Here is a 14,858-nt window from a genome sequence, read left to right on the forward strand (position 1 = left end):
GGTAAACTAATGTATCTGTTACTCCAAATTCAGATTCGCCGTCAAGATTTCAGCTTGTCTCCCACAGTAGTTGAATAGATATCGTCAGTCTTGAAAGCAGGTAAGCCGCGTTTCAAAACGGAAGCACACATTGCCAAAAATCTGATACCAGAACCAGGCCGCTCTCACGTGGTAAGCAAGAGATGTCACAGAAGTTCATCTTTGTGGGCCTGCTGAACAGGATTGGTCAGCTTGGAACTTTTAAGACACAAGATGTGCTATAATGTCTATCCCCAAATTCTGGTCTCCCTCGGCGCGTGGTACAGAAAGATGGGGCAATGATGATTGCATTGCCCTTTTAAGGCTGCCTGTTGCTTCTGGTTGGTACGTGCCCTCGGCGTGGTGCCTGCTCTTGCTTTCTTAGAGTTCTGTCATTGATCCATTTACAACACACCTGACACACACCACGAGACACACGAACCCACAATCAAACACACACACGACGTAGTCCAAGCAGGAGTGTCGAAATTTAATGCTTGGGTCCATAATGTTTCATTGTGAACGGACGCACAATGCAATAAGTACAATATGGCGAATTCACTAAGGAGGCCCGAGAACCTCCAAGGGCTTTCTGCATAAAAAAGGGACAAGGCCAAATATATTAAAACTTCCACTTGGTCCCCTCACCACCAGATTTCACAAAAAAAAACAAAGCGCATCACGGGTGACCCATTACAGTAGGCCAATTCTCAATCACACCAAAACAATTAATTAATAGTCCAGGACAGCTGGTATGGATTGATCCTTGCTGCGGCACCAACGACGTTCAGATTAACTGCATTGCGAGATTGTCATGAGAGGTTCTGTTAGCACTTGTAACACAATCGTTGGTACTGTTCGCCTGCCAGGGGGTACTCTGCAGTGTCGCACGCCGCAAGGGGCAAACTCAGTACAGAGGCGTCATGGGTGTTTAGGAGTCACAAATGATCGCTGCTGGGAAAGCTCTCCTATGTTAGAGGTGTGGCTGTAAGAGGTCATCCTATATGCCTTTTGTTTGGCGGCCTACTATCCCTTCGCTGCTGTTATTGTACAATCCTGGCCAGCAGCGTGTTTTTTTGTTATCGTTAGGTTAAATGTCCATACGAGACAGAGATAATTAGTAAATACATGATTACTGCTCTCTCAGGCTGAGCAGTGCCTTTTTCCAAATGTGTATGACACCAGCCCCTTCAATCTTCATAATAAAAAGACGTCTCTCGACGTGTGACAATCCACCACACATACCATTGTTGTGGAGCAGCTCAATTATAATAACATCTCATCCAACCTATGCTATATTTTTAGTTTTTTTTTTTTGGAACATCAAACACAACACCGACAGGCGCCAGCCCACCTCTCACTTCTTCTTTACAGTAGATCAAGATATACAGCTCTAGACCAACCATCTCCCCAACATTCCAACTACCGGTTGACAACACAGACGCCCCCCACCACAACAAACGTGAGAAGGACTCTGCTAAAACCGAATGATATAACATGCAAAACACAGGAAAAGAACAGAATAACAGACGGAAACAACGCCACCACCAAGAAGGACACAAACACAATAACCCAACCAAGCAAACACAGAACGAGAAAGGAACCAGCTACCGACGCAAACAGTGACGGTCTAGCAGCGCAAAACAAATACACGAAGCCCTGCCAACGCCAAAACCCCCAACACTAAAAAAGGATGACCAACCACACGCCCACAATATTAAAAATTATCGTAGCTATAACTTATCCCAGCAAAATTAGACCAGTAACCGCACCGACATCTAAGACCACAATACAAACACCAACAATAAACAACTAACCAACTTCGACATTTGAATCGTATGATCCTCCAATCAACAATGAAACTACCCGTTCATAAAAAACCATGATCAGATTAGCGAATAACACAGAATTAATAAGAGGCGTTTGTAGCTATCGCCACCACTGCCTTCTGACTTCAACACCATTGCGCACAGCGCCTATTGACCCACACGCGTGCTACTGTGATGGACATCTACAAGTAAAATCAAAAGAATTAGCTGAGGTTCAAGCCAAGAAAGTATCAAATAGAAATCCTGAACAAATCAATAAAAATATAGTACAGCTGACATCAATGAGACAATTACTCAGGACACTGTCGTTCCTAGAATCACCCTCTTAGTGGCACTTCACTAATTAATGATGATGCGCAGGAGCAGCCCAAAGAGTCTTCAGTTAAAACCATACATCCAGCATGGTACATCAAAACACACTCCCCTCAGCAGAAATATCGACATTGTACCACAGATCAAGAATTCTGATCCACTCAGAAAACCACACCAAAACACAGTCATTGAAAGATAGAAAAAACTATCATCATATAGAAAATCGGATTATAAACTTGCGAAAGATCACTGAAAAAAGAGACAGACAAGAACCAAAAAGTGCACCTACCTCTCCAACAAAGACAACAACGATTCACACACCTTTACCGCAACAACACCCAAAGAAAGCAGCAAAAAAAAACCCCAACCCCACCGAACCAAAAACAAACACACAACACCAAAAAAATGACAACATAAAAAATGCACCCACAAGCAAATCAACATTACCGTTAAAACCAACTCTAATAAATCCAATCTGCAACCAAAGCCTTTCTAAGTCTAACTGCATTGCCCGAATAGCTGTAATCGCAAAATTTTTCGCTGCACAAATCGAGTGAAATACAACAAAATCAAGTTGCATACAATGAATTTTCTAACTCGTCTAATCAATAGTGACATAATAGCGTTCTTAAGTAGCAAAACTGCAATTAACGCCAATAACAAACGAAAATAGCGCCTTCCTCTAAAACAGGTAAGCAATAGATCACGACAAAAAAATCCCGAGCAGAACAAGTAGCAAGAAAACCACATATGCAAATGTAGTGAAACAGGCACTGCATGATACACATATTGGGTGAAAAACAAAATAATAATATCTGTCAAACAGAAATCATCAAAAAACAATCAGCAATAATAACCTAGCGAAGTTATCGTAACATACAATCATAATGAAGCTGGCACATGAGGGGGGAAACACAACTGCCCTACCGGCCTAATAACGTGGAACACAAAACACCATATCTCAATCATACTTAAATCACCACTCTTCCTCACAACCCACCAACAACAATAAGATTAGTTATGACTATGACAGGCAATTGTAATGCCCAAGCCCTAACTACGCGCCTTATCAACGTGCCACAGCACTCACTCACAAAGCATCCCGATATCATTACTGACGCTAGATAATATATTCCTTGCTCCACAGATGCAGTAAAATTCTACTGTCAAACATAGACATTGTTATCCAAGTGCTATCGAATTAAAAAAGCTCATAATAACAGTGTGTTTCTATTTAGAAAGATTTCAAGCTTGATTAAACTTAATGAAAATGGGAATGAAACATGAGAGATGGACGACCTCCCGATTAAATAGATCACAAGCTTACTGCGAAGAGATAGCGCCCAAGCGTGACTCAAGAAGCTTGGATCACAAACTGGCGACGCCTCAACCCGCCACCGCACCCGGTTACCCTCCACCGCAGCCACACCCAGCACGTCCCCACCCGCCCCCAAACCGTACAAACCCCACCGGACCACAGATGCGCAACGCCAACCAGCACCAGCACCCCGCACGCCCAACCCAAACCCAACACACCACAGGGACACTTCGTCAAATGTGACGCAATAATAGAAAGCAGTATGTTGACATTATCCAAAGGCTATTTACAATCATACCTTTAAAGAGAAGTATCACATATGATGTAACATAAAAATAAGCTGAACACAGCATAGACTGACAATTGAGGAGGTATTATCTTACAGTGTGATATTTCAAACACTGAGAATCTCGTATCTAGGGGCGCATAGACCTGACACCACAAAACCACACTAAATATGAGTGAGAACAATCGAATTACGTATAGAAAGCATCGCCTAGGAAGATACACTTTTCTAATGAGTCAGACCTATTCCATAGTAGATTCAGGATACAGTTAATATTACTCTGAACTATCAGCTGAATAGTGCTACGTAGTGATAGAAGCTCCACACAGCCTGAATGCTGCAAGTAATCGCTTCTCAAGGAAAAAGCAGAAAAGAGACTCGGCAAACACCCAAAACAAAAACGCTCTCTTGAATTCTAACTCTATCTTGATGAAAGAGTATGCACGATGATACAAAATAACATCAAAATGAGCCTTCATCGAGATTAAAGTTATACCTGTGAACATGCGCTGGCTTGAACTGCCTAACGACATGGGCTGGAAAAAGACTGACGGCTTATCTTGTTTAAACCTGCCAAGCAAAAACTGCTCCGGAGTTACGCGTTCTCGCACCTTACTTTAAAAAGCAACATTAAAAATCTGATAAAACCAGAGCCAGTGGTAAAGCAAGAGGTGTCACAAGCGTTTTTGTGGCCCTGAACAGGATTTCATTGAATTTAAACACAAATGTGTTATAATTCCCAAATTTGTTACAGAAAATATGAATTTGCATGCCCTTAAGCTGCTGTTTGCTCTGTTATGCCTGGCTTGTCTCTGCTTTTTGATACCTCTTTGATCCATTTACACACACACACACACACGATAGTCAACAGGGAGTGTCAAATTTAATTTTGTCCATAATCTTTCATTGTGAACACGCACAATGAAATAATACATATATGAATTCACTAAGAGGCTGAGAATCAAGTATCTGCATAAAAGAGACAAGGCAGAATTATTAAAAATTACCATTGGTCTCACCAGATTTAAAAAAAAACAAACGCATCACAATACAGTAACGGCCAATCTCATCACACCAAAACAATTAATTAAATATCCAGACAGTGTATGGCATACCTTCTGCGCACAAGAGTGCAGATTAATGCAGATTGCTCATGAAGTTTGTTGCACTTGGTAAAAATGTTATGTTCGCCAGGGGTACTCTGCAGTGTCGCCCCAAGGGGAGCAACTCAGTACAGAGGGGGTGTTTAGAGTCACAAATGATGGAGAAAGCTTTCCTATGTAGAGGTGTGCTGTAAAGGTCATCTAATGCCTTTTGTTGGCGGCCTACTATCTTTCCTGCTGTTTTGACAATCCTGGCCAGCATGTTTTTGTTTGTTAGTGTTAAATGTCCATACCAGACAGAGATATTAAAAACATGAATACTCTCTCTCAGGCTGACATGCACTTTTTTCCAAATGTTATGACACCAGCCCCTTCAATTTCATAATAAAAAACGGTCTCTCACTGTACAATCAACATTGTTAGTGAAGCTCAATTTGTCATCCATGTGTGTTACTAGATACGTAAAACAGTTGACAATTTCCACAGGTTGACCACAAAGTGTAAGTAACGGGGGTTGGGTCTGCAGGGTTTAAAATAAGCTCAGTTTTTCCAGCATTAGCAGTAAGCCAGATGCAATTCACATAAACTAACTCTAGACATTTGAATGTATGTATCAACATGAACTCCCTTCATCTAAAAGTATAATAAAGAGCGTTTGTGTTGCCATGCCTCTGCTTCCTTGAGAAAGATTACTGACATACTGTGTGGACTCTACAGTAATAATTCAGCTGAAGTTCAGAGTAATATTAACTGATCTGAATCATAAAATGTACCTGACTCATGAGAAAATTACTCCAGGCACTTTCTATAGATCATTGTCCACTCACTATTTATTGTGTGCAGGGCAGCCCCAAAGAGTATCAGTTAACTTCACATGGTAAAAAACCTCCCTGCAGTCGAGTGTCAGCTATTTAACATCATGGTGAATTCTCTTTAAAGATGGATTTAAACTTTGGAAGTGCAACATATTCTTATACCGTCACATTTACAATTAGCCAAGCTCTTTTAATCACTGTCCATTCCATAGCTGTTCATTAATCGAGTGTCCACCCTCAGTTCATCCATTTTTAATTTAATCAATGTGAATTCTGTTCTTAATAGAAACTGCAATAAGTTTGGTAATGAACATGAAGACAATGCATGTTAAGAGAATGTACATTTGGGGAAAAAAAATATATCAGTCAGTATATAATGAGCTGGCACTGATAAGGGGTGGTATAGTAGCTCAACAATGGGCCATATATAGAATTGTTAATTTTCAAATGAATATTTGTTTTGTTTTACATCATTAAAGACACCCTGTGGGTAATTAGTCCTCCGTTTTGTGCATAGTTCTGCAGATAGACCACTATTCCAGTGATCAACATCCGGTGGTGTTAAGATTTAGCATTGTACCAACAAAGGTTAGAAAGACTGCCAGGAGGTATATCGATGTAACAATGTAGGTTTCAAATTCATCTAAAAGACAGTACTACAATTTATTTTTAAGGAAGGAAATACATTAAAGGGTAGCTCCAATTTTACACATCAAAGTCTGTCAGTGGTCATCATGTTATGGCTGATCGGTGTATATCAGAACTGTATTTCTTCATTTGCTTTTCTCCCGACACGCTTACTGGTTCGTTGATCTGATTGGCTGAAGTTAGCTAGATGCACATAGTGCCTTTGGTGAGAAAAGGCAACTATACTATACTTTGTTTGTCTATAAACACTCCACAGGGTACCTTTAAACTCCTCACATTCACTTCCAGTCATTCCCCAGTAGGTTGGGTAAGACTCTTTTTGTTCACAAAAATAAATCTATGCCTCTATCTTCCCTCAGGTCCTCCATCTGCTCCAGAGAACCCCATCTCCACGGTGAACGAGACCTGCGTCACCTTAGAGTGGTCGCCACCCAGAGACACGGGAGGCCGGGGAGACATCACCTACAGCCTCCACTGCAGGAAGTGTTCTGGTGATGGCAGGAAGTGCATGCCATGCGGTGGCAGCGTCCATTTTGTTCCCAGACAGTTTGGTCTATCGTCAGCTACCGTGCTGGTCACCGACCTGCAGCCAGATTCCAACTACAGCTTCACTGTTGAGAGCCAGAATGGCGTGTCAGACTTAAGTCCCACACCCAGAGGAACAGTAGTCATCAATGTCACTACATCACAGACAGGTGAGAGCAGCAGTATTTATAGACACAGAAGGGTCTTTAACAGTATTTAGGATTTAAACTGCAGTAAAAACTTGAGAAGAAGAGGATTCTGCAGGAATCCACTTTTAAAGGATGATAAGAAAACAAAATCCTCTGGGGAAGAATATATTCATCAGCCTGAACTAGGAATTTGTAGGATAGCCAATTAGGTATTTTTCAAAATGGCCTCCTGATTACAGTGCTCTCTGAAATACTATCAGACTCTGGCACGGCAACTGTAGAATTACTGCCATGCTGCATCACTCTGATACCACAAAATGACACCTCCTCACCTCTGCCCCCACATATATAATCACGTGTGAATCTTTCACTGCGTGGGACTGTGGGAAATTTCTGTAAAAGAAGCGTGTGTGACAAGGTGGTGATGACTAATAGGCCTCGTACTATGGTTGTGTGTGTAATGACAGGAGGAGGAAGGTGAAAGGTGTGTAGGAGGTCGTTAACCTCATTAAGATCCCCACATGTCACATGTGCTACTCTCAACTACAGTATGTCACAAACACACACACACACACATTTATACAGACACACACTTTCAACTCACTTGAGCATGTGCCCCAGTGTGGGAAGTAGGAAGTTGCAGTTTTGGGTTTGCACATTAATAACACAAGCAGATCACACACGACACACACACACACACACACACACACACACGTCACACATACAGTACACACAGCGCAGAATGCTGTGATCACACATGTATAAAACACCTTGTAAGCTCTCTCATTAGCAAAATTACATGACACACACTTCAAATGTGGGTCTTCTCATTATAGCACAGTAGGTATCCATCTGATATTTCTCTCCTCGCCCCCACAGACCATTCTATCTGCCTCTTTTCATTCTTTTTTTTTTTTAAACATGTCATTGAACATTACTCTCTCTTTGTTCCACACGCTTTCTCCTCTTGTTCTTTGTTTGCTGCAGTGAGCGTGGTGTTGAAGGAGAGGCGGAGCAAGGACAGTGTGACTTTGGCCTGGCAGGGTCCAGAGAGACCCAACGGCGCGATAGTGGAGTATGAGGTCATCTACTATGAGAAGGTGAGAGAGACGCACACACACACACACACACAAACTCATTTTTAAAGCGACACTCCACCAGTTTTTCACGGGAAGATCAGTTCAGTTGTTATGTCATATTTTCAACAGAAAGCCTGTATTACAAACTGGAGGTGTGAAACGACTTTTAAGGAATAGTTTAAAATGTTTGACTTTGTTGCCAAGAGTTAGATGAGAAATTGGATATCACTCTCATGTCTGAATATGAAGCTGATTAGCTTACCTTAGCACAAAGACTGGGAATAAGGGGAAAACACCTAGCCTGGCAGTGTCCAAAGATAAAAACCTACCTGCATCTCTGAAGCTCACAAATTAACACATTATATCCAGTGTGTAAAAACATCAATCTGCTGTTTTATGAGGGGTTATTTCCAGATTATTTCTTGACTGTAACCAGTTTCCAGGCAACCAGCGGGGACTCCAGGAAAGTAGTTACTGGTCCCAGCCAAGAAATAGTCCAGCACATAACCCCTTGTAAAATGACAAATTGTTGTGTTTGCACTTTGGTTTCTGCATAGATTAACAAAGGATATATATAATGTTAGTTAGTGAACTATAGAGGTTGTGGTAAGCACATTTTGTTACCTTTGGACATAGCCATGCAAGCTGTTTCCCCCTGTGTTCAGTCTCTGTGCTAAGCTAAGCTAACTGGCAGCTGGCTATAGCTTCCTATTCAGGATGCAAATATAAGAGTGGGGTCAATCTTCTCATTTGGCTTTCAGCAAGAAAACAAATAAACATATTTCATAAACGTTTAAACAATTACTTCAAGCCCAATGCCTAATTTCTGGAGGGCAACATGTTTCTTTCCTCTCTTTTGTTCTCTTCATCTACATGTTGGCTAGGCTTGTAGGACATGGGTTTAACCTTAGGGCACGTCTGTGATGACTTGTTCATCACAAGCATCTCTCTCTCTTTCTCTTTCTTCTGATCAGTCTATCTCCATTGCCATATCCCTCACGTCTCCCCTACTGCTCACACCAAGCCAATTAACCACACATCTGTCGAACAAACCTCGTAAAACATGGCCAAGGTGATGAAATTAAGCCTGTGTGTGTGTGTGTGTGTGTGTGTGTGTGTGGGTGTGTGTGTGTGTGTGTTGGCAGGCATTAGCAGTAAAATAGTGTTAATCCGTGTTGTAGAGTGTCTTCCATTAGGTAGTATCAGCCTCTCTGCAGGGAATCAGCTTACTGACAGACACACTTATTCTTTATTCATCCTCCTACACACATATTTGTGAGTGCATACACACACACACACACACACAACTACAAGGTAGTCGAGGAACGAAGCGAAGCAGGACTTGAGAAACCACATATTGCCCCCAAGTGTAAAGAGGATAAGATCTGGGACTTGACAGATGCTCATGTATAAATGCGACCAAATGGTCCAGTGATGAACAAATGAAAACTTAGTGAGGTGTATGTTGCCCCTGGAGACATTTAAATTGAACAATTTTAGGTTTCTATTATTTTCAGACTTTTCTGTTTTTTTTTCTGTCTCTCTCTACACCATAGTCCATTGCTCTTTGTATAACCCTTTAGAGTATATCTATAATCTCTTTTTTTTTTTTACCCACAATCACTTTAACACTTAATATGATCCACTGAACCTAGTGTTAAATTATCTTCTCTCCTCTCTCTCCTCCACTTCAGAATCAGCGGGAACAGAACTACACAGTCTTGAAGACTCGCTCCAACATGATGACAGTGGACGGGCTCAAACCAGGGACCACCTATGTGTTCAGGGTCAGGGCTCGAACCGACGGGGGCTATGGGAGTTACGGTGGAGAGATTGAATTAGAAACCAGCCACGAAGGTAAAAGGATGAATAATAAATATTTGTTTACTCGTAATGAATGAGTTTTCCATTATTTTTTCTTTTCAGTCTGTGTAATTGGATTGCCATTTTTTCACTTTATTTTCCTCTTTTTAAAATTTCCCTGCGGTTTTCAGCTGAACATTGGCATAGCAGGCAGTGGCTGCACTGAAAATAGTGACATGCCAGTTAAAAGCAATCCAAATTAGAGGTGAATGGTGCAAGTGAACAAGAAGCACAAAGATTAACTACAGAGCAAAGAGTGCTGGCATATTATATCACTGTATAGTAAGAGTCTGATTCATCCCTCCTTAAATCGATCCACCGGATGGTTATTAAATAGCTCACTTTTCATCAGAATGGGTTCTTCAGTTCTGTTGTCAGACAGAAAAACCTCAGCAACCTCACAGGTTGTCATCTACAGTACGTATCTGAACCAGTGACTTGAAAGTACCCTAGAATACATATCAGGCAAAAAGGAGACAACCCAATTTCACAATGACGGAAAAATAATCTGCTAACTTGCAATCCTAGATTGTGAAGTTTTGATTCACACAAACCACTGAAGAAAAATATAAAGGGTAGAAGAAGATCCTGATAACAAGCATAACTTCAAAAGAGAGAAGGAAAACACAGAGCATTCTCAGGTATTCTGGTATTCTGACATCTTACTACCTGGATGACTGCTATTTTTAGGCTTTATTCTCGCTACCAGTGGTCTGTTTAAAGTAGGATTTGTTTTTCTTTTTTGCTTAAAAGATTGAGCACTTACATTTAGAAATGTATTCCATTCTTTGGGACTTTGGGAAAGAAGAGGTCGACACACAAAAGAGAAATCTATGCTGGGTTTGATCCAGGCCAGCGGGGCCTCACAAACAGCTCTGGGGGTACTATGCTGTATCTCTCTCATGGTACTTTCAAGCTCCCTGTCACTTGTCCTTTTCTCCTTTGTTTGCTGTCATCCACTTTCATTATCGCTTCATTATGTGCTCCAGGATTTTCTGCTTTAGAGGTCCCATAATGTGCTCTTCAAAGTGAACATTGATTCCCAGACAGGCAGGCAGAGGGGGATAAATCAGTTAATGTATAGCACTGCGCTATAGATTGTCTTTGTAGCATGCAACAGGCACACATTAGCCTACTAATCATTCAATAATCAATAAAAAGTAATTCAAAGCTGGGTTTCTAATCCTGTCCTGCAACAAAAAAGATTGTAACTGTGCCTTCAGCTTGAAGAGCTCAGGACACAGGATGGCTATTACTGCTATGTAGAGCTGCTACTGAGCCTTCATACAGCAAGTTCATGTTCAGATTCAGCTGACCCCGTAGCAATCATATCGAGGTTATCTAATCAGATCAATTCTATTGATTGTTAAAAAAGGGTGTGTATTTGTGCACCAGTAAATGTAATAGGAGATCAATGCTTATCTGTGCCTGCCTAGGGGCATTAATTTGCCTATTCAACACACACACACACATGCGTGTCCGCTCATGCTTAGCTAAGCCAGATAAATGGGGTATTTGTTTTGAGTAATGGCTCGATTGGTGTGGCGTAAAAATCGATGCATCTTTGTAGAACGTTCTCGGTGGTAGCCTTGTTATGTGCAATGTTAACATATCCATTTGGACAGCGTGGCCGAATGGGAATAGCTTTCACGTCCACTCTCATACCCTCATAGGCGATGCAGAGAGGGAGAGCGCTTTTCATCAAGGACCTTACTTACTATTCCATCCACCTCCCTCGCTCTCTTTTACTAGTTTGCCGCGCTCCCTTTCTCCCTCTCTTTCAACCTCTGCCTTTTATCTCCTTTTCTATTGCTATCATATTTCATTCTCTCTTCCCTCTTTCCACCCGCCACACTCACCTTGCTGTCTTTTTTTACTTCTAGCCTTGCTCCTCCTCCTCCCCTTGCTTCCCTCCCGCAGAACAACACCCCCCCCCCCCCCAGCTTCTTTCCATGCTCCTTTATGCTTTTGTTTATTAATCCACTGTGTTCCCTTTGTCTCTTATATAGATGTTTTTGCTATCGGGGACCCTAACCAGTCCACCATTCTGGCTGTGTCCATCGCTGGGGGAATAGTTCTCCTCATCTTCCTGGTGACTTGCTTCGTTGTCAGCGGAAGGTAGGGTAAAAGAAGAGACACTAAGGTCCTCTACACATGATCAGTGTGAGCTGTACACACACAACGGTTAACACACCCATGCAAAAATGAGCAGAATCTGCCTCTTGGTCACACTTCATATCTCTGTGCCTCTTTCTGGGGGATTGCATGTGGGTGTGCCAAAGTAAGGCTTCCATCTTTGACATTTATACTGCTGCCAAAGCCTTACTAAAGGCTCGGTTGTTCTGTATGTGGAGAGCATGGACTCTCTATGATCACCGTCTTTGAAGGTTAGGCTGCTGTTAATGCTCTGTCTCAAAGAAGGCCAAAGAGGAGACAGAGATGAGAGAGAGAAAGGAAAATAAAAGAATGCCGATTGGTGAGAGGCGAGAAGATGAAAGGATCAGAGTTAGGAGAGGGCTCTTTGGGTGAAGAAGAAAGGGACAACGGCAAGAAAGGAGAGGAGAGGAGAGAAAGGGATGACAGGCATCTCTGATTTACCGTGCCTGTAACTAAATGTTTATCCTCTATGAACTCCGACTAGATTAGCCACATGTTAAGAACTACACACACACACACACACACTCAAACATGCACACACTAACGTACACTCACTAAAAACATTAGTATTGATTCAGGTGATTGCTTATCAGGCTGAGTGCTCTATTCACTATTGACTAGGAGGAACGTAATCAGTGGAGACTGTCCTGCATGCCACACACACTTACACACGCGTACACTTACACACACACACATACACGCACACTGAATGGGAGCACATCAAAAAAAAATTTAATCAGAGGGGAATTATGAGGTTGTGACTGTAAGAAGCAAAACAACCTGTTAAACATAGCTTGCTATGAACACACGATGACACAAACACACACTCAACTAATCAGGTTTCACAGGCTAGGGAGGTGTTAACTAGGTTTTACAGAGGGGTCGATGCACTGCCATCAATTTCAGGTCTCTCTCGCCCTCTCTCCCTTTCTCTCTCTCACTCTGTCTCTATCTATCCTTCTTCCATTTAGAGGTGGGGACACCTGGGAGGAAGTAGGGTTGATTACTGCTTTCCATTAAACAACATCTGTACATCTGTCAAAGTGTGTGTGTGTGTGGTGTGTTGTGTGTGTGTGGTGTGTGTGTGTTGGAGGTGCGCTTAGGTAGAAGTGTTTACCTTGTTTGTAATGGGGAATGAGGTGAGGATTCAAAGCTACACTACTAGAGAGACAAGGGAGCACGGGAGAGAGAGTGGAGAGAGAGAGAGAGAGAGGGGAGGAGGCTCGGTGTGGTGTGTGTGTGTCGGGATGGACAGAAGAGAGCTAAAGGAGAAACACAAGTGGAGGATAAAATGAGATGGTATTACAGGAGATAGGCAGTGGGAATGACAGACTGCAGCAAGGCGGGGGGAGGAAATACATCTGAAATATGTTTGCCCCACTAGAGAGCTACATTTTGAGATGGTGTGATAGAGAGACAAAGAGGAGGAGGAGGCTTGAGAGAGATGGAGAGAAAAGGTGATTGATGGAGGGAGGAGGAGAGCCAGCGGCAACAACGGGAAGAAGGGAAAGGTACAAGAAGTAGGAGATGAAAAGATAGATTACAAGTGTGTTTGAGAGAAGAGGAGGAGGAGGAGGAGGAGGAGGAGGAGGAAGGGTATGAGAGATGGGTGGGCGATTGCAATAGGAGTGTCATACTTTTTTGGGAAAAATCTAAAAATATGGATTGGTCTCTCTTCTCTCTTGTCGTCCATAGGTCCCTCTTTTTCATCTCTTAAACCTTCCGTCTTATCTGTCAGTTTCTCTTTTACTCCTGCTCTCATCTCACTCCGTTCAGCACTCTATCTGCTTCTGCTTTTCTCTTCATCTTGCCCCCTCTTCGGCTCTCCGCCTTTCATTTCCTGTTAAGTTTCTTGAAATTTACATTTGGATGAAATCTCTCCATAATGTATCGAGAATCTGATGTATTTGCTGAGACCCGTTCAGTGTGGACAATGATTAAATTTGGATTGAAATTGACACTGAGAGTCAGCCGGGGTTGAAATGATTTCCCACCAGACATTTGCAAGGCCCTTTTTCTCCCTAAATGCCAGGTGTTTAAATCATTTCCCCAATAATCACTAGACTGGAGAGAAGTGCTAGAGAGGCTTTTTGTTCTTGTTGTACACCTAGTTCACCTATTGAATCCACAATCCTGGCCATGATTGAAGTTTTTTTTTTATCACTGAACTATAAAATAACTATGCCCATACAGTCTTTCTCACTCACACACATACCCACACAGGCACATACACACTCCCTTCAGCCTTTGCTGGCAGGGTACTGAACAGCTATGCCTCATAAACGGGCTGATTTGCAGGCCATTCTGTTCTGTCCTGTTCTCGTTTAATAAAGTGCTGTTATGCTATTGTTACCGCAGGAGGGAAAACATGAAAAAATGTCGAAAGCTCCTCAGACGCAGCACGGCGCTGACAAATCACACCAGTTATTGCTGTGTGCGTGCCATTATTGCTCTGCGAGTATATGCGCGCAAGCGAGTGTTTGCGTGTGAAGTTGGTGCTTTTGTCCTCCTGAGGGTGCTTTGGCAGGCTGGCAGGTGCAAGCAATGGGAAGCTAGCAAGCGACTGGCATGGCCATGGATTCAGCAGATGGCCTTTCACTCAAAAAGCGTTCTCCCCGTCGGTCCTCACTTTCTCTCTCTCCTTGTTAAACACGTTACAGGTTCTGCCCCCCAGCATCAGTGTGTGTATGTGCGTGTGTTCCTCGGTTTTGTCTGCAGTCTAATGATTCTCCAGCCTTACAACCATCTTCTTTTCT

General features: G+C 42.4%; 1 protein-coding gene across 1 annotated transcript in view; it reads left to right on the forward strand.

Moving 5' to 3' along the window:
• epha4b (eph receptor A4b) overlaps positions 1–14,858 on the forward strand; it is a gene marked incomplete in the record, with an annotated part of 89,963 nt that overhangs the window by 46,552 nt on the left and 28,553 nt on the right. Inside the window, 4 exon segments of the mRNA XM_035671125.1 lie at positions 6,689–7,024; positions 7,991–8,103; positions 9,777–9,939; positions 11,955–12,063. Coding sequence (XP_035527018.1) covers positions 6,689–7,024; positions 7,991–8,103; positions 9,777–9,939; positions 11,955–12,063 — 721 coding nt within the window.

The sequence above is a fragment of the Morone saxatilis genome, unplaced genomic scaffold, assembly GCF_004916995.1.
Source record: "Morone saxatilis isolate NCDOM2014 unplaced genomic scaffold, NCSU_SB_2.0 Contig23, whole genome shotgun sequence".
Classification (NCBI taxonomy): domain Eukaryota; kingdom Metazoa; phylum Chordata; class Actinopteri; family Moronidae; genus Morone; species Morone saxatilis.